This window comes from Vespula vulgaris, chromosome 9 (genome assembly GCF_905475345.1).
Source record: "Vespula vulgaris chromosome 9, iyVesVulg1.1, whole genome shotgun sequence".
NCBI classification, from domain to species: Eukaryota; Metazoa; Arthropoda; class Insecta; order Hymenoptera; family Vespidae; genus Vespula; species Vespula vulgaris.
The window spans coordinates 7,727,501-7,748,711 of NC_066594.1; the positions used below are offsets into that span (position 1 = coordinate 7,727,501).

At 39.9% G+C, this 21,211-nt stretch overlaps 1 protein-coding gene across 3 annotated transcripts in view; it reads left to right on the top strand.

Annotated features, from left to right (window-relative positions):
* Positions 1 to 21,211, top strand: part of LOC127066242 (leucine-rich repeat and immunoglobulin-like domain containing-NOGO receptor-interacting protein 4) — a 241,189-nt gene that overhangs the window by 71,082 nt on the left and 148,896 nt on the right. For all 3 annotated transcript variants that reach the window (XM_050999722.1, XM_050999723.1, XM_050999721.1), the window contains exon 2: positions 21,072 to 21,137. In XM_050999722.1, coding sequence (XP_050855679.1) covers positions 21,072 to 21,137 — 66 coding nt within the window. The remainder of the gene's footprint in view (positions 1 to 21,071; positions 21,138 to 21,211) is intronic.

Sequence of the window (21,211 nt, forward strand, 5' to 3'; positions counted from 1 at the left end):
GCATTCGCGTACGCGGCCCGTTTAAAACGGTAATATCGCGAAATCGTAACGAGCTGCCGCGGGAGAAACAACGTTGCCCGTCGAACGTGTTTTATACCCAGCTCGACGATAAATCAGGGCGTATTTAACCAACTTCAGTAGCGGTCACGCAATAATACACATATTCGGTCGAATCTCATTTCGAGCTATTTTCCATTCCAGCATGTACATGGGTATCGACCTCTGAATATTCTCTCTCCTTCTCCCTTTCAATATAATCGACATCGCGTTCATTCACAAATCGTTTGCTATCGTTCTTTCTCTGATTTTTCTTTTCTTTGTTTGTTTGTCTTTTTTTTCTCATTCCACTTTTTTCCCTATCTCTTTCAATTTCTTTTCATGCTCGACGATATTTAAGAAACGATAGTCGCAATTAATCCATCGACTTACGAGCTTGTAGTTTCTCTTTCTACTTCTTCTTCTCCTTCTTCTCCTTAAAGATTTACCGCTATAAAATTTACAATTTTTTCGTTCGAATCCATTCGGTATGAATCCCGCATCGAGAGGGAAGATATTTTATTCCAATATACGAGCAATTAATCGTACCGTTAATTTTCTTCGTTCGAATCGTGGACAATCGATTACACAATTTTTCTCTTCCACCACCCTACTACCTCTTTCTCTTGGAATCAAAGGAAAACGTTAACGTCGCTTCCTTCGAACCTGTAAAGCTCCTTGCAATTTCCGATTGGGTTTGAACGAACGGACAGGACCGATCGACGGGTGGTGCGGTTCGCGTTCATTCTCTTTCGATTCAGCTTCTTTCTCTTTCTCATTCTCATTCTTATTCTCTTTCTCTTTCTCTCTGTTAATACTCTGTCCTTCGTATTTTAAACGTTGGCCGCTCGAGTCGAGTCCCCACGCTCTATTTTGCGAGTTTTAATTGACGGCTCTAAAAGCGAGTGGCCGCGATATCGAATTTCGAAATACGCGGAGTCCACGAAGAGACTCGCCGTTGTTTTTCCCTCATCTTTTTTTCCACTTTTTGCCTTCTCCCACAAGCCAGCTTTTCTTTTTTATCTTTTTTTTTTTTCCGTCGAAATTAATGCTCTTGGGCAGAACGAGTTTCGCGTCCGTACGAATTTGACGGCGTGTAAACGTGAAAAGCCTGTCGCGTTTATGGCGCAGCTCGACGTTGCATCGGGTACGAAGAGAAAAGAGAGAACGGTCTCTCTCTCTCTCTCTCTCTCTCTCTTTCTGTCTCTCTCTTTCTCTTTTTCTCTTTACGTTTTTCAAAAAATTATTGCCCTTTTTCACGATGCGTTCGGACGTACGGTATAACGATATAAGTTATTGGACAAATGGACAGTTCGATGTAACTTTGACATGACCTGATTTCAAGTTTAATGAAGAACGAGAGAGAGAGGGAGAATATTCGCGGGAAAATTCGAACCGACATAAATCCACGATAACGATTAACAGGAGCATTAACGAATAGCATATTTCCTGTACATACATACATACATACATATATATATATATATACATATATATATACACACTTGTACGTATATGTATATGAAATAGAGAAAAAAAGAGGGGAAAAAGAACGACAAAAAAAAACTTTGATCATTCGAACATCCAGACTGTTTTTTCGCGTGTTTTTGCGAACGAGTAATCGAGAGCATTGCGAATACGCATAAATAACAAAACGCGTTAACAATTCGAACGCGTAACGTAACAGCGCATATTGGATCGGGCAAATGGTAAGAGCAGTGACGACAATTCGAAATCCCATCGTTTTCTTGTTTTCTTTTTCTCCTCTTTTATTCTTTTTATCTCTCTCTCTCCCTTTATTTGTTTTATATATATATATATATATATATATATATATATATATCTGTTTCTCTTAGGTGTGCGGTTTAGTTGTATAGGAACAATCTCGTTCGTTCGGAGCATTTTAATCATTGTTTATCGCGGTTGCGAACGCGGCACATTATGCGGTTTTCTATTGCACACCAGACGTACTTCACTCGCGCGCTAGAGAAACGTGGCGGCGCTCTTGGCCGAGTGCATTTTCGATTGCGTTCCGGCAAATTAAATAAACTTCAAAACCACGCGCTTGCGGCTAATTCGTGTGGCCCCGACAGCGTCGAAGTTTCTATTCGCACGAACGTTTCTGGCCACGACCGGAAATACGCAGGGTGCATTCATTTTTAATTTACGTTGAGAAGAGCCACGCCTCGCGGCTTCGAGATTCGAATACGGATCGAATACGGAACGTTCGCGCTTGCCGACTGATCAAATTGCAATTCCTACGGATCGCCAGAGGAAATAACATTTTACTTGAACGTTCGTATATTTTCGTTTATTTTAGAATGATGTATTCTGAGTTTTACGTTTTTATATATATATATAAAATCTCTGAGTTTTACTTTTATATATATATGTATGTATGTATATAGAAAAAAGATATATATATATATATAGAGAGAGAGAGAGAGAAGAAGAGATGAACTATTAGAAATCTATAGAATAAAATCGGTCGTGCGCGAAAATCACCTTTTTATTAATTATTAACGAGAACGTTCTTTATCGGGCTCGTTTAATTAGCCGACATTAATTTGAAAGAGGTGAATAACCTAAAGTACAATACTTGCACGTTTTACGTCGAGCTAGTCTACTAGTTCCTGGATGCACAATTTCGATTCTACAAACTCAATATAGAAACGAACAACGTTCTCGGTTCGACCGTGATAGGATCAATTACCCAAGCCTCGATAATTTTGATTTCTTTCGCTCCATTTCATTTCTACTAATAGACGTTCTTCCTCATTTTACACCGTCGTTCCTCATCTCGGTTGGTTTCCCGGTAACGACGTACAACAGATGTGCTTCGAATTTGCCGTCGTAGAGGGGAGGAAAGGGAAGAGAAGGGGACAAAAATAAAAGTGACGAAAAAAAAAGAGATAAAAAAGAACAAAATAAAAGGATGCACCAGTCCGTATAACCTTTCGCTACCGAAAGGATTAATATTCAACACCTGTATACCGTTCCCCGTGCTTTGAAAATAGCCTCGTTCTTTATACGTATGTAGGTATGTGCGAAGGTGGGTAGGTATCCGCGTGTAGAGATCGTGCTCGCGCGTTACTGGCGAGGCCTTAGGAATTTCATTTTTCGCGAGACACGACAAAAGCATACTGGATAAAGACGCACGATTCGTACTCCATGTATGTGGTAATACTCTACGTATATATCGACGTGAATACACACACACACACACACACACATGGACGAAGCATGTGGACGACGTCGCATCGTTAATGCTTTTCACTTCGGGATGTATTCGAGCTCTATCTCCCATGCTTCTACCGTTATCGTTCGTTAGCCAGAACGGGCCGAATCTCTCGACTATAAACGAGGTTTGTCCATGCGCTCGACACGGACTTTGGAAAAGCCGCGAATTCACGTCTCCCTGTCTCTTCGGCGCTCGTCGTTACCTATCTTCTCTCTCTCTTTCTCTGTTTCTCTCTATCTCTTTTTGTCACTATCTCTCTTACACCCATACGAACAACCTAGTGAACATTTCGAACATATCGTTTTTGCTCGTCGAAGCGAATTTTTCATCGCTCGGCGATTAAACGGATCTTCATTTTACAGAAATCTTTCGTAATTAATATTTACAGTTTGATCGTTCCTTTTCTTCTTTTTTATATATATACATATCATATATATGTATATTTTTACGGACAAGCTGAATCTCGGATATATTATCTTATCTATGTTTCCTTCGAGGTCAACGCGTTAGTGATTACGGCAAAGAAGAATAAACGATGGTACGAGAGGATTAAATGGTAACAGAGAAACGAGGAGAAGGGAGAAGAGTTGCTTATATATAGGAATGCGTTTTGGTCAACGAGCCTCCACGATGCATCGGCAAACAAGAAGAGAGTGACTCGCGAAGAGCTAACGCTTGTCGGGTTTGAACTCGTCGGTCGTGTCGAGTCTTCCTGGGACAACAAAATACGTTCAGATTCCCAACATTTATCATCGTCGATCGAAAATCGCGTGAGCGTGGAATCGGCCGATGCGATGTTTCCGCTTGGATCGAATGCACTCGACCAATTTTCCACGTTCATTCGTTCGTACGTTCGTGTACGTTCGTACGTTCGTTGGTCCATCGTGTTTCGAAACAAAATCCTTTCTTTTCCCAGCCAAATGTTCTCTCTCTCTCTCTCTCTCTCTCTCTCTCTTTCTATCTCTCTCCTTCTCTTTTTCTTTTCTTTGTTATTCTTTACTCAATCCTACAAGTATGCCCGTTGTAAAAAAGTAAACGTATCGTTTTCGTTGTCCTTCACGAACGTCGTTATCGAATATCGCTCGATCCTATCCTTTCCGGAATTCTTTACGATCGAACTATCGTTCTTCAATATTTGTACTTTTCTTCGATGATGAAAAATCAAATATTAGAGCATTTAAATCGCAAAATGTCCAATGGTCTTGACGATTCATCGAGCGAAAGAAATGTAGCGTTTAACAAACATTTTTTTTTTTCTTAAAATAGAAAATAACAAAATAAAAAAAAAAGAAAAAAGAGGGAAAAGAAAAGAAGAAACTTTGAGACACATATTGGCGTTTCCATTAAAGTTATCCTATTCTGTTTATTCGTCCGATTTGGCAAGAGATCCGCGTGATGTAAACGTATGCCTACATAGCACTATTTTCAAGAATTTCTCGTGTATCACAATGGCGAGCAAATTCGGAACCAAGTTTCCTCAGCTAAAAATGTACAAAAGTATCCTTCCTACTCGAGTATGTACATTGAGGATGTGTGTTCCGAGTTTTCTTGCCACTTTTCCGTAGGAAACTAGTTACGTATTTGCCTACGTATTGGGCCGAGCGTTTTCTTGTATATTTTTAAATAAATCAAAAACGTTATAACGTAATACTTTTATTTTTTCAAACTCGAATACGATATATATTCTATCTGTCTCTCTCTCTCTCTTTCTATACATCGTATATATGTATATTTCATCCTTTCTCAGAGCTACACTGTTATACACCCATACACACACACACAGACACAAACACACGTATATTGCATTCGATGTTTCGTACTTATCGTCGACGGTTAGAAACGCATCGTTGGATGCTCGATGCAACGTGAAAATAAGCGCTCTCAGCATCTTCGCAGGCAAATCTCGCGAGTTAGCCTTCGATTATGTCCCTCCTACTACTACCCCCTCCCACGAGAGAAATCCACGAAGTAGCTCCCCGGAGTCGAACGTTCCGAGTGGTACGAAAGACGACAACGACGATGACGACTACTACTACTACTACTACTACTTCTCTACTACTATAAGAAAGAGATGGAGGAGGAAGAGAAGGAGAAAGAGGAGGAAAGAGGAAGACCAAAGAGGGTACTGTTGCCGTTTACTTGCATTTAAATCGGCCCGAACGACGTCGGTGAAATTTGAATGGCAATGTCCTCGCTAAAATTTGAATTTCTTCTCCCGCCTTTCTTCCAACCCTCTCTCTCTCTCTCTCCCTTACTATCTTCTTCATTCCCTCTTCCTTCTTCCTTCTTCGTCCTTTCACTTTCTCGTCCTTCGGTCTACGACGATGACAAAGACGAGGACGAAAACGACGAAAACGACGACACCCTCGTCGCCACGAACCACCGCTTGCTTTTACTTAAGGAGACACTTTAGAAACGTTTCGTAGTGGCTTTTACGCGACTACTTTTGCGTACGGTCCCGAGATTTTTGTATTTTTAACTATCGACTGGTTTTTCTCTCCCTTCTCTCCCTTCTCTCCTCTTCTCGTCCATCCTCCTCAGTGCACCTTTTGCCACGTGTACGCGGCAAGAAAGGTGTATCGCGTTCAAGAAAAATATTTTCCTTAAAATTACATAAAACGACGAGGGCACGACGATTTTCGAGACGTAAGGGCGAACCATCTTATTCGTTCTTTCTTGGATATTTCACTTGGTTACTATAATCTTTTATCGAGTGAGAGAGGAGGAAAAAGGGTTTTGTTTGGCTCCTTCGTGAATTTTCTTTGGGCTACGTTAGAATTTTTTACATTACCGTACACCACGTCAATCCGTATTGTTAGTGATTCTTTAGAAGGTGTGCGCTCCTACGGGAAGTACTTTTGGAATATTTATCAAAAGGACAAGGGAATAGAATAGTCGATTTGAATGCCTATCCCCCTCCCACACTCTCTTTCTTCTTCTACTTATTCAATAACATCATCGGTGTATACTCTTCAAGAAGTTACCGTTTCAAATGACTCAAGAGTCGACCTAATTAAATAGAAAATAATTTCTTAACCGTTATATAAAAGTTCTGGTTATATCTCTAAATGATATTACATAATAATTATAATCGTTGGGTGATTATTTATCGGCCTTCTTGTTTAATAAATAAATTTTGTCAAGTAAGTCTTGGCTGTCTTTGAAAATGTAAGAAGAATTTCGATATTAGAGGATGAAATACAAGTGATGTTACGCGGGCAACTTAATAGTTAGAATGTTTCGAGATAGAAAGGGATAAAGGAAGGATGAAAGGGAAGCTTAGAATTTCGTAATGCTATGCCCTGGTGAATTTTGAATTCCTCGTATCAGGATCGTTAAGTCGGATGTATGTACTTATGTATAATATATATCCATCTACGAAGCACCCTCTGCTTAAATCGACACTCACCGTTTAGAGGTCCTCGAAGAGGGCGTTTCCTGGTTTCAAAATGAACGAGGCTTATAGGTATAAGATACGTATAGCTATCGAGTATTATGAAAGCTGAGAATAAGTCGGGCTCTTTGGGTCTTCACTTCGAACGGATTCATTTTCATATCTTATTAAACGAATTAGAAAAATATGATTCTCCAAGGCGAAAGCTTTAAACGTTTACAATTTATTTTATACCGTTTACGTATAAGTAAAAAATGTAAACGGGCAATTTTTTGCCTTTAATAAATTATTCCGTTTCCTGTTGTAAGCATCGCGGGTAGTGGGATTTCCTGTGGAATAATTTTTATAGTTTTTTTTTTTCTTGGTAGGTGGGAGCGGAGGGCTTGAGGGGGGAGAGGAGGAGGGGTGGTGACGGGACGAGAGAGGAGAAAGAAGAAAAACAATAAAAGAGTAAAAAGAAAAAAAAAATTGGAAACAACGTTCGGAATTCCACGAGTGGTGAAATACCGGGGAAGGAAAAAAATAAAAACAGAAATTCCATATTTCGTAATCAAACGTAAACGCTCGCAAGCTCTTTCGTTTTGTTCTCGTTCCTTCGCCGGGTTAATTAGCTACGGGAACTCATGAAAAACATGGAAAACGTAACGATATCGTTGGATCAGTCCCGATGTCGCTCGGTAAATACCGAGCTTACGTGAAAATGCGCGAGGAGATTTTTGTTAAAGATGAAAAAGGAGATAAAATTAACTAAAGGGAAAAAAGAAAAGTTGGAGAGAACAGGAAAATCCAGTGATAGCGGATCATGGAAAAACGACTATCGAAACGAGACTATTTTCGAGTTTAACCATTTTTGTTTGATACGACCATTTGTTGCAATAGAGACGGACGGTTTGGTATGTGTGCAACAATATTGCATGTATATCTATAGAAAGGAGAGAGAGAGAGAGAGACAGGGAGAAAAAAAATTCAGTAGCGAACATTTAATTCTGTCAACTTTACCAGCTGGCGACATACACGCACACTTGCGCGCGCGCGCAAACAGATACACATTTACAAGCTTGAAAAATTTGGTTGAATTTTTGTCCTATATTTAGTTCGTATTTTTTTCAACACCATCTTCCCTTCTTTTGGTTAGTTCAGGCGTAGAGCTAATTCGGTTGCAACTCGCTACGTTTCGCGGAGCTTTCATTCTGAATACTTGCCAGGATAGACATTTCATTTGGAAGTGTCCTTTCCGTGTTAATTCGCGCGTATAGTTAATATCGAGAGAACGAGCGGCTGCCAAGAGAACATTTTTTGCGAGTCTGCTTCTTCCCCCGAAATAAGCTACGGGTAAAAAATATATCGTTGATACCGAACGCGTCGTAATACGAGCTCGTTTGTTCGGAGCTCCGGAAAGGCTGTTAAAAAGGAGAAAAAAAGAAAAAGACAATAGAAAAATAAAAAAGAAAAGAGGGGAGACTTTTTACGGGAAGAAATGATATTAACCGACGTACATACCATGCATAACAGAGAGCATACGAAGAGAACTCGTCGCTTTATCGCTACTTTGTTTTAAACATTTTCCAACTAAGCGAAGGAAAATACAAAGGGTTGTTCACAGGCTATAAACTAAAGTATTATAAAAGAGGGTAGGGGTTAGTGCACGTACGAGTAGTTATTTCTTTCCTTTTTCTTCTTTCTTTTTTCTTTTCTTCCTCCTAAGCATTATAGATACGTATGCGTGAATGCACGCATGTATCCTTTTTAAGGGGAGAAAAAATGAAACAAAAAAAGTATACTAAAAAAAGATATATGTAAAACACGTTGCGCCTTTTGGAACGACCCGACTTTCCCCGAACCACTCCACCCACCTCTCACCGTCATCTCCCTCCATCTTCATTTTCTTCGCGAAGAAAATTTACGTTGCGCGTTCTTTTGAACGCGCCATTTGCAATTTTTCTTTGGGTGCAATCTTTCCGAAGGAGCCGACTGAAAGTTGGCGAGGCAACGTACGTCAACTTCTACGATGTTCCTTACTGGAATTATGTTTTAAGTAACGTAGAATATTTATGAAAATAAGGAGCTCGTTTCGCGAGACGGGACAAGGAAAGGAGGACGGTTCTCTTTGTTCGCGTTCGCTCGTGTAAAAGAAATTACCCGAATGGTCGTTCATGAACGTGCCAGAGGGAATACGCCAAGACGAAGAGGTTAGAGGGAGAGTTTGGCGAAAGAGTCTGAATATGAAAAGCGAGAGAGAAAGATACGGTGATTGAGAGAAGACAAAAAAAGGAGTTCAAAGAGCGGGGAGAAGAAGATGAATGGCTGCGATCGAAAAAAATTCATCGATAGAAAAACATCCTAAAGCAAAAGGCGAAACGGCTTATCTCCATTGGTCTCCGTTCGAACGTTTAGTTTTCGAGTGGCGTCATTCCTCTCTTCCCATTTTCTTTTCCTTCGTATACTTTTTTCTTTTTTCCTTCTAGCCCGTTCTACCCTCTAGCTTCCCCGCTCTCTCCCCGCCCCCCTTAACCGTCTAGTTCTCGCGAGGGAGCTTCTCTCGCGTATTCAGAGCGTCTGTCATCTCGGTGCTCCGGGATTTAAATGGAAAGACGAACGAGTTGGCGGAAACTTTTATTTACTTTAAAAAGCGCGGCGCCAGAGATCTCTCTAGCGAGTGTACGAAAGGTAAAATAAAGTTTTTGGCGAACGGAGCGCGAGCGGAGGAGAGGCCAAAATAAGAAAAAGAAGGCGGGGGCGGGGGGCGGGGACGAGAAAGTAGAAGTAGAAGCACAAGTAGAAGTAGAAGCACAAGTAGAAAAAGAAGTAGAAATAGAAGTAGAAGTGGTAGCGACTAACGTTTACCGTAGGATCGTAAAGGGTGATGCTCCTAGTGGGAAAAGGATGTGCAACCGAACGAGAAGACGTAAGATGTAAGGTTATCCTTCTCGATTGGCTCCTCGAAGGATCGTCAAAAGTGAAACGAATCGTTTTGGCAGCCGAGTTATCTCGTAGATTTCAATGGGAACGATGAAACGTCTTGATTTTTTCGTGAAAGTTTATTATTTTTAAGAAGGGGAAGAGGAAAGGGTTAAAGAACAAGTAACATCGTCTTTCGGTTTAATTTATATTTTCGATACGTTTCGAGCCAAATATCGATTCGTCGAATATCCCCGATACCGAAATTAATTTCGATCTCCAATTAATCGGAAGATTCTAATCCGTGCAATCGAATGGATTTTTTTATTTTTTCCAACGATCTCTCTTGTTTTTCGAACAAACGAACAGATAATATCCGGAGGTTGCGTATGTATGTAAAGTGACAGAATAATATAGAGTGGAAAAAGTATTACGGTATATTAATGAATGACGACCATTATAAGCGTTTTAATGAATATATCGTTGGGAAAGGCTATAAAATATAACGCGATTATGACGTCGTCGTCCAGATAGACTTTTGTTATATTCATGTTATATGCATGGAAACATTAGTAGTCTTAAGAAGACGCATGGGTCATTTCGCGACGTTAATACGGGTCGAGGATTCATTAGACGAAATGCACTATGCGACATAGTGCTCGTGCTTTCGGCGATTATAAATTCCATTCATTAGGGCCGAAATAACATGGAATTCGTGTGTCCGTATAGATACGTATGTAAAGTTCGAGATAACATATAAACGAAGGATCGTGATCGTAAAACCATGTTAAACGTGAAAACGTTAAAATCGTTTCAACGACGAAATTTCGTTTCCGTAATGAAATCAGAAGGAGGACGGCACGAGGGAGAAAATAAAAGATATAAATGAAATCGTTTCTTCTTTTGTGGTCGAGGCTACGACCACGAAAAGTCGCAAGTCTGCATGAAACTTAAATACTCGACTTCCTCCTTGCCTTATCTATAATTTATCCGGGTGGTGCTGTGGGCCGAAACTGTCCCGCAGAATTCGTGCTCGCGTACTTTCGACCTTTTTCCCGCTGTCCCTTTCCTCTCTCTCTCTCTTTTATTCTTTTATTCTTTTTTTCCACGTCGAGAAGAAAAGAACACGTTTAAAAACATTATCGCTTCTCACGAGAAAAATTATACGAGCTGCTGGTACCGAGTGAGCGTGATTTTGTAAACTCAATGAGGATTAAAATTCGGACCTCGGCTCGTGTTTGCCGGAGAAACAAATTACATGTATTATGCTCTGTATTTTAGTTCTTTTTTCCTTCCCGTTGATGATCTACGTTGGCTCGTATGAGAGAAAGATATAAAGTGTGTGAGAGAGAGAGAGAGAGAGAGACAGAGAGAAAGTAAACTCGCAAAGTTTCGCAGAGGTCGCATGAATTTTTGCACTCTCACATTTGTTATGTTGTATATACATTTTTGTTTCACTCTCTCTCTTCCCTCCCCCTCCCCTCTCTCTTTCCCCACCCTCTCGCACTCTCTTTCTCGCTTTATCTGTACATCTACTATACATCCACGTAGGTACGTAGTATATCTTGCACTTCGGATAGACGACACGACAGGCAGCCGAAACAACGGCCATGGGATCCGTCGTAATTTTTAGATTTAGTTGCATCGTTCCACGAGCAACGTGGAACGCCATAAATTTACATTCATCGTGATTTCTTTTACAGGAATGCCGCGTATGCTAACGAAAGCCCATTAAGATATTTTATGGCAGAAAAGAGTGAAGGAGAAAGAGAGATAGATAGATAAACAGATAGAGAGAAAGAGAGAGAAACAAACAGACGGATAGACGGACGGATAAATGGATAGGAGTGATTTTACGAAACGAAACGTCCTCCATACATTCATGAATACTCCCCGTGTATTTACTGGTCGAGCCATGCAGACGTATAAAAAATTAAGAAGAGATTCTAGAGCCTCTTTTATCATTCCAGATACGTTCTATTTCGTGTAATTTCGTAGAAATTTGTTGCTCCCGACGTTATTCCCCCTTCCGAAAGATCTCCACGCATAATGAGCAATTTAAGTTTATTATATCTATGTCTAGCTTACATACGTAACAAAGTCCCACTGAAATAATAGCTTATCTTAAAAGTAAAGAGATTCCATATCGACCTTCTCCTAATCGTACTCGTTACACCCTCCTAATTACAGGATATAATTTGCTCGGCCAACTTACCAGATAGAGGAGACTCGTAAAAATAGATAGGAAAAAGTTAACGCTTGGTACCATGAAAAGCAGCAATGTTTTTTTTTTTTTTTTTTTCTTTTTTTCCTATCCCGACTTTTCCTCTTCTAGCAATCCCCTCTTTCCATTTTCTCCAGTCGGGCCAGCTCGTAGATTACGCTATCGATTTTCGTATCGGCCTTAGTCGCGTCGCCATAGTCAGTCGCCATAGTCAGTCGCCATAGTCAGTCGCTATGCCATGCCGATCGTACGGATTTTCTCTCGCTGCCACGTAGGAAAATCCTCTTTCTCGCTCCATTCGATATCATCGCGTCCGGGCACGAAGAGGATGGTATAAAGGCGAGGAAAAAGAGAGAAAGGGAGAGATTTAAGCCACGATCGGACGTGGCTATAACCGGCTGTGAAGAGAGAGAGAGAGAGAGAGAGAGAGAGAGAGAAAGAGAAAGAGAGACTCCCTGCTACGTACTAGTCAAGAGAAGAAGAGAGAAAGATAGACGCACACTAGTGCTTTCGATTTTCCGCGCAATTTTCGAACCCACCGGCGGACAGATGGCCCACGAATCATGTCCATTGTCGTCCAACAATACCCTCTCTCTCTGGCTGTCTTCTTCTCCACACGTAGCTGCTCCTTTCTCGCGGTTCGTGATATGTATTATGGTTTGTGCATATAGTTACATATCTATATATGTATATATATATATATATATATATATATATATATATATATATATATATATGCACAATATATACCTTGAGTATATATGTATACGGATGTAGATAGTTATATGTCTAGATCGCGATGTACATGCATACATGTATATGTATGTGTATATATATATATAGTAGGAAGGGTGAGTAGAGATCATACAGGTGCACGGGTCAGCCCTTGGTACATAACTTCCTCACCGCTAGGACCTTATGTAAAGCCCAGTAGAATGCAGTATATAAGCGACGTTGTATATGATACGTGCGTCTCGGCATGCAGGTGTTACATACACATATGCACCAGCCAGGATATTACCGGTAGGTAGACGCTAGGCTCGAACAGTGTAGGTGGTAGGTAATATTCGCCGATCCTGAAAGCACGTTCGAGCGATCGATCTTTCTCTCTCTCTCTCTCTCTCTCTCTCTCTCTCTCTCTCTCTCTCTCTCTCTCTCTCTCTTGCTTCGATCTCCGTCGCTCTTCTTCTTCGACCTCCTTTACTTCGCACCACCGTCGGTTGCATTCGAAGGTCTACTACGTCGTCGCTTCGACGTCGCTAGGAGAGAAACACGAAGCTTCACGAAGGAACTAGCGAGAGAGAGAGAGAGAGAGAGAGAGAGAGAGAGAGAGAGAGAGAGAGAGTAGATGGTGTACCGTCGAGTAGGTATCTCAACTTACGATTGCCCCGGGGGGCGTGCACAGAAGTGCAAAGCAATCGTCTCCCTACTCGACCCTGTGGCTCTAGCTTCTCCTTACTGACGTATCGGAATACATGTACAGGACACAGAGAGAAAGAGAGAGAGAGAGAGAGAGAGAGAGAGAGAGCGAACGACAGAGAAAGATAGACCGAAAGACAGAGAGAAACTGTTACCCTCCTAGTTTCGTTCTCGCGTTACAGGCAGAGAACGTACGACTTACGGAATTCCACTCGAAGTCGAATACTTTCTCTCGTCCAGCACCACCACCACCATCACCACCGGTACCACTACTATCACCACCACTACTACCACCACCATCACCTTGGGTAATTTTCCTGGAACCTTCCGATCCTCGGACCTCCGTCCCTTATTTACGTCCCGATCCTTCCATGATTTAGGGATAGAGGAGAAAGAAGAGGGTGGAAAGAGGATGAGATCGAAAGGGAAGAAAAATCGCCCATTCGAGCCGTATTCCGTCTAATTCAGCAACGTCAAAGGCTGCTCAAAATCGATTGCTTCAAAGTTCCCATTACGATACATCGATCGATCGTGATAAATCGAATTGGAGATAGACGGTGGTTGTACGGTAGGTACACATGAATTTATCGAAACCGCTTTGGAACCCATCTTCGATCGTGGCTTTGCTTCGACCGAAGCCATCCGTCGATGAGAGGATATATATATATATATACACATATATATATATATATATATATATATATGTATGTATATATACACACACGCATACACACATCGAATATATGCGTCGTAGTCCGCTTATTACGGATTAACGATGATCCAGTTCGAGTCCAACGTAACGAGGAGCGAGCACAACAAAACCACCCCAATGTCGCTCGGAGAAGGGCTTCTTTGGGTGGCGTAAATCGAGCTTACGGCTTTACTTGCTGTGTTTCTACTCTCCTCACCTCGTACCCTTACAAAGCTACGAGAGTTGACGTCTCTCAAGTTTCATTACTTTCTTTGGTTCCCAACGATTTTTATTTCGTTGTTGTTTTAATCGTTGCTTTCGTTGTTGTTACTGTCATTTTATAAATCGATGTGTCGTGGATACCATCGAATAAAAATCTTTAGTTCGAAAGAAATTTTCATTCCTAACAATAATGAAAATCACGAGCGATAAAATGTTATTAGAAACGTTAGAAATTCACGATAGTCTCGACAGAGAATTAAAAGGTATCGTTCCTATCTCCTACAGTAATATGCTGTCAAGAAACACAAGCGAGGTCATCGATCTTCCTCTTTTCCGAGTTAAGTGCTTCTCGGCTTTTTCTCGCTCTCTCTCTTTCTCTCCTTCTCTCTCTCTCTCTCTCTCTTTCTCTCCTTCTCTCTCTCTCTCTTTCTCTCGTACACTCGACGTCCCCCTGCGTCGAGAAACTATACTTAAATCGACGATTATTCGGAACAGTAGCTATCCTGACATCGATCGTAACGTGATTTTCTACAGAGAAATAGAGAATAAGAAAGAAAAAGAAAAAGAAAAAGAAAAAGAAAAAGAAAAAGGAAATGATAAAAGATTTCATTGAACGACCGCGAAATCTTTCTTTTCACTTTCTTCGATGTTAGATAAATATTTATTTAAGGAATCACGTCTATATCAATCATTATTCCATCTATGTTTCTGTTCCAAAGTGACATCGAGTTTTCTCAACGACGCTTAAACTATATACCTACGTCGATTCGTATTCGTTAGCTCCCTTTTAGGACTAACCGTCGCTGGGCATCTCCACGGCAGATCCAGATCCCATGTTTACAGCCGAGCTTAGGTTTACGAGCGTGTCGATCGTGCGTGGAATCGCAAACGCGTCGTTTCGGAGTTAAGAGCGGGATAGGAATAACGATGAGATTAGAAATTCACAGACTCGCGAGAAACGTGCAACGCTGCTTCTTCTTCCTTTTTCATTTTTTTTTTCTCTTTTTTTTTTATCAAAGTCTATCGAAATCTTATAATTGGATTTTGACAACTCGTAATCGTATATATTTATATAACTTACTGCTACTTGAATCGAATTCGACGTTTAATCCTACGATTAAGAGTTGAATGGGATTAGAATTTCATGGAATTGTTATAACAATTTACTTTTCAATGAAGAAAGTAATCATATTAAATTCTTCATTAGTTCGAACGTAACTATGAAATATTATCAGTTTTCGTAGAACGTTAAACTATGTATGGATATTCTTTGCCGTTTAACTAAAATATCGAATTCCCCATTGGTATAAACTGTGGCAATTCGTTGTGTTCTCGCTTCTACTGGATCGTTATAAAGCATATAAATTCGTAGCTGTAACGGGAAACTCGTCGTTATACGTCGGATATACAGGCTTACACGAACGCGATGAGCGCATCGCTCATGCCACGAGAGATATTCCTAAATCAAATATTTGCAATTGTTTGACGATTAATCTGTATAAATATATAAATGGTTGGTCAATCGAAACGTAAATGAACCGATTTGATCGTCTCTTGTTACGTCAGTACGTTATTGTATATTTTAATAAAATAATGCTTCCTTTCTTTTGCTTGCATCTTTTTTCTCCTTCCTCTTCTTTTTCTTTTTTCTTTTTTTTTTCTTTTTTTTAATCGCGAACGATCGAAAAAATTTGTTGACTCTGACTTTACTTTATATTTATATTACCAATTTTAATTAATAACAAATAAACGTTATACCGCTTCCTTTCGATTTTAATAAGCACCATTTATGCTAATTAGATCCGTATATTTAAACGTTGAAACGTTTGCAATTAAATAAACATTACATTGAAACTAATCGAGCAATTTCTTTGAAAATTAGATTAAATTTGATTCAACCAATTCGTTTCCGTGTAACCATAGTTTGAAAAAGTTTATATTACGTATGCGGGGATATACGTATAGATACGTTTTGAAAATGTCATGATTCGTATAGAACTTCAAACAGAATCGAAGAATTCCATTTCTATCAAAAGTTGTAACGAGCTTTTCGCGATGGTGATTGCATAAGACAGTCCCGCGACGATCGTACTGAAAGAAAAACGAGACAAAAGAGGAGAAAAAAAGGCGAACAGAAAAAAGAAAAGAGAAAACAAGGTCGTTTTCATCTTTTTTTTTCCTCTCTCTTCTATTATCTTTTTATCACTTCTATCCGATTTATCACACTTTTGACGATAACGAAGCAACCGTCGAATCGTTCCCTTAAAAAATCTGTTTGATCTTTGTTAACAAATTAACACGATGTCCTACATTTAATTCGAATTCATTTTGCAGTATAAAAATTCGTGCGAACGAATAGAAAAAGAGACAAAGAGAGAAAGAAAGAGAGAGAACGAGAGTCTATTTATGAATACGGTCGTCGTTTTTGCGAAACAAAAATGAATCCGAAAGCGTGTAGTCGAAAGTGAGAGAGAGAGAGAGAGAGAGAGAGAGAGAGAGAGAGAGTAACGGGGAGAGAGAGAGGGAGCGTGCACGATGCAATAAATTTTCGCGGCGTATGAGGCACCGCTTAAGCACGAGAACTCGGCATTATATATCGTGGAAGTCGTTTATCGGGCCGCACCGAAGACAATGGGAACGCGGAAATTATTTATCGTAGAATAATTAACCTCGCGCCTAATACGAGCCACCACCATACCGGCATTCTTGCTTCCTACTAGATAGCATTGTATATACGTATATATACTATACAATATACAAATATATATGTATATATATGTGTGTGTGTGTGGACATACAGATACATATGTGTGTGCGTATATATAGAGTAACTGAGTGCGACGACAACGCGCGATAAAGCGGATTTCAAATTAGAGGAGCAAACTCGGCTGATGGTGTATGGTCTGTGTTACACTGTCTCTCTCTCTCTCTCTTTCTCTCTCTCTCTCTCTCTCTCTCTCTCTCTCTCTATCTTTCTATCTCTATCTCTATCTTTATCTCTCTCTCTCTCTCTCTCTCGCCCTCTCTCTCTCTCCCTCTCTTATCGTCTATTAAACGAGGCTAAGCGCATGGCGCTTAATCGTCCGTCGTATATTTTTCGTTTAGGAGAAAACTGTTAACGGTAGGAAAGGGTAGGGGAAAAGTGAGTGTAAAAAAAGAAGAATAAGAAGAGGAAGAAGGAAGAGTGTAAGGGATAATAAGAAGCACGACGATAAACCATCCTTACTTCTCTCCTCTCTCTCTCTCTTTCTCTCTCTTTCTTTTATATTTTCCCTTTTCTAGCTTTCTTTATTTTATTTTACTTTTTATTTATTTTTTTTTATCGTACCTCAGCAGCACGGCTGCGTTCATTAACAATAACATCTGCGAGAGTGGACGAGAATTTTCCAACGTCGTAGATATCCTTCTTACGCATTACGCTCGACTACAGGGAATTTAGGATTCACAATAGGCTATGAAGGACTAAGCAAGCTTTTATACCAACGTAGAAGCAGAAACAGCAACAGCAGCAGCAGCAAGGACGATAAAACAAAACGTTCGTAAACGTTTGCGATTCGGGACGGAAAAATTCTACGTATCCGTATATGTACTTCCGAGTGGTACTCAACTTTTAATAACAACTAATGTACTATTCCTTTCTCTCTTTCTCTTTTACCATTTTCCCGTTGAAACGTACGTTTGCTTTTTCCCTTTGAATTCTCACTCTTCTTTCATCTTTTTATCGGTAATTAAGGATATAAAGATATAGAGAAAACGGCGAGGTAAAATGGATAAAATTGTACGAATAAATGTCAATTTTGTTATTTGCGAAAACGCATTATACCTTTATACTAAACACATTTTTACTTTTTACTCGTTCAAGTCTGGTGAATTATCAGAACTTAAGGTGACGATAAAGAGTCTCTCGAATAAAAATGTCCGTGTAAAAGGTATCGCTTTCGAGTTCGCCTTGGAAAACTCACGAGCACCTTCATCGTCGTCGTCGTCGTCGTCGTTGTCGTCGTCGTCGTCTTTCGTTCTCCTCCTCGAGAAAAGTCGTGGCTGATTCCGACATTATGCAAACGAGGTGCGACAAGGAAACTTAGTATTTCTATCCTCATTCCAACGTAATTTTTCTCCGAACTACATTTCCGTCTACAAGACGAAGCTAAGGACGAAGTTGAACGAGTAGGTGGGGTTATAAGAGGAAGAGGAGGAGAAAGAGGAAGAAGAAGAAGAAGAAGAAGAATCAAAGTTAAGTGTCTCGTCCTTTACATTCGAGCCACTTTACGTATACAAAGTGTATAACGGAATCCAAAACGCGAGACGGAGAACGTTGTGTCTCGGTTAAACGTTTAAACCTTGAAAGGCCAACTCACTTTCTCTCTCTCTCTCTCTCTTTCTCTATATGTGTGTGTGTGTGTCTGTATATGTGTGTCTGATCTAAGAGAAGCGAATAGTCAGTCAGCTTGAAACGATAACGTTCTTCTCATCGAGAAACGATATCTAATATCATAGGAATTCAAAGCAGCCGTGGATCGATTCGATTTCGGCATCGAAATCGGTCCCGGATGTCCCAAAAATGTTCTTGCTTCATTCTCTCGAATCATTCTTGAGCTCTCGTGCGCCCTGAGACATCTACCTGGACGTAAAGCGAACTATGAATAATTTCATTGGAATTTCAGGACGTTCTTGACGTTCCCGTATCGTATGATATTAGATTGAAAAATCCATGAAAAGAAAAAGAAAAAAAGAAAAAGGAAAAGAAAAAGGTAGAAAAGGAAGAAACACGACGAAAGAAAAAAAAAAGAAATAAATAAATAACGAGTAAGTAAATGAACTTGGCTTGTCACTGTACAAGACACTCAATTCAGAAGATAAATATAGTCATTGGAGAAACGGGATATGGAAAGAGGACAGCTTTTAAAAATTTCGTACCTACTTTCTCGCATTTAATCCTTAAATACTGTCTCGACTGAAATATCAGCCGGTAATAGCCAAGCTTCGTGTTACTACTTTCTCTCATTCTCTCTCATTCTCTCTTTCTTTCTCTCTTTTTCTCTCTCCTTCATCCATTTTTTGTTCTCGTTTCTTTTTTTTTCTAACAATACATCGCACCTCGATATCAATGGTAATTAGTAATCGTGGCAACTATTATACTTACCTAGACAGAAAATAATCAATACGTACTCCACGTGTACGTGTTTAATATCGGCGAGAGAGAAATTGCAAGATTTTATGAAAAATCTATCGACACGTAACCGGTAGTCTATCGAAGAAAGGCGACAGAGATTTATCGCGTGAAGAATCGTAATCGCGAATAAAATATCGTTTTAAATCGTTCGCTCGATCGAGAGATTATTAGAGACGTAGGTACGTATATAGAGAGGTAAATAGATAGATAGATAGATAGGTAGATAGATAGATAGATAGATAGATAGATAGGTAGATAGATAGGTAGGTAGGTAGGTAGGTAGGTAGGTAGGTAGGTAGGTAGGTAGGTAGGTAGGTAGGTAGGTAGGTAGGTAGGTACGTAGGTAGGTAGGAAGGAAGGAAGATAGGTAGGTAGGTAGGTAGGTATATGTAAATCGTTGCTTGTATACAGATCGCGCATAAATCATATATCCTGCATCGCATTATGCTTAAATCGTAAATCACTATACTCCGATCTCACGCCCCCTTTTATTCCCTCGCCATCAGATTCAAACCCACTCACTCAACCCCCTTTCTCTCTCTCTCTCTATCTCTCTCTCTCTCTCTCTATATATATATATATATATATATATATATATATATATATCTTTTTTTTTCTATGAAAACGAAACGAGAAATAGATCCGGCGAATTAAAATATCGACGACAATTCAGAAAAATATGATCAATTTTATAACGACTTTAGGTAACAAGAAGAGGAGAAAGAAATGCGATTGGAAATAACCATAGGATCGTTATAATCCGAGTAAGAAAGTTGTTCGACATTCATCGTAATGATATAACATCGTCAACGAAATAACTGTGTGGAAACATCACGAAACATCGTTCAACTCTCTTCCTCTCCCTCTCTCTCTCTCTCTCTCTCTTTCGGGATCGATCGCTCGACGAGGTTACGCTTCTCGGTACGACGAAGGCTGCGATATTTCGAAGCTGCGAGAGGAGATGCATCCGGCATAAAATATATGCGTTTCCTGAAAGACGCGCGAATACGTGCAGAGTTTCGTGTATCGGGAAACCACGAGAATTTACTCATACGAACAAACTTATGTATCTGTGAATGTATAATATATATATATATATATATATATATATATATATATACACATGTTTATATCCCTGTCTCTCTTTCTCACAGTTGTCAGAACGATCGAAAAATCTTGGAAGCCTTAGCTGTCCGCAACGAAGTCCGGTTGCGGGCTCATACCACATCTATATAGCAAACACTTTGGCTAAAATTCCGGAACATTCTCTTCGGACGTGTCCGTGCCGAAACTATCGAATTAATGGTGTGTGTAGAACGCTCAGGAGAAACGGTATTTCCCGTTGACGATGCCGAAGCCACACCGACTGTCCGCTGCAATTCCATCGAACGTAGAACCTCCCTGTTCTGGTCTCTCGTAGTTACCTCTTCTATTATATTTCTTTCGTCACCGATGCCGACTCTGATCCTATATTATCTTCGAGATAATTATTTCAAACACTCTTGACGATCGAATATTCTGTTTTCTTTTCTTGTCTCTAATTCGATCAAACTAAAATATATTTTATCGAACGGATTGAATAATGCAATTAAAAGTTCAGAGGAATGTACGAAAAGGAGTTTGTTAATCAAGCGTATTCTTTACTGTTTTTTTTTTTTTAAATTCGATCGAACTAAAAAATGTTTCTTCATCGAATGAGTTAAATAATGTAACCAAGATTTCAAAGAGTGTACGGAAAAGAGTTTATTAACCAAGCATATTCTATTGTTTCAGAAGAGTTCACGAAAGGAGGAATCTCCCCAACGACATCACCGAAGCGTTCGACCCTACTCATCGAGGGTGAGTTATTAATCTCGTATCCCGGTGTCTAAAGGTTCTCTCTAAAGTGCTCTTGCCATTGAATCGAAATCGAT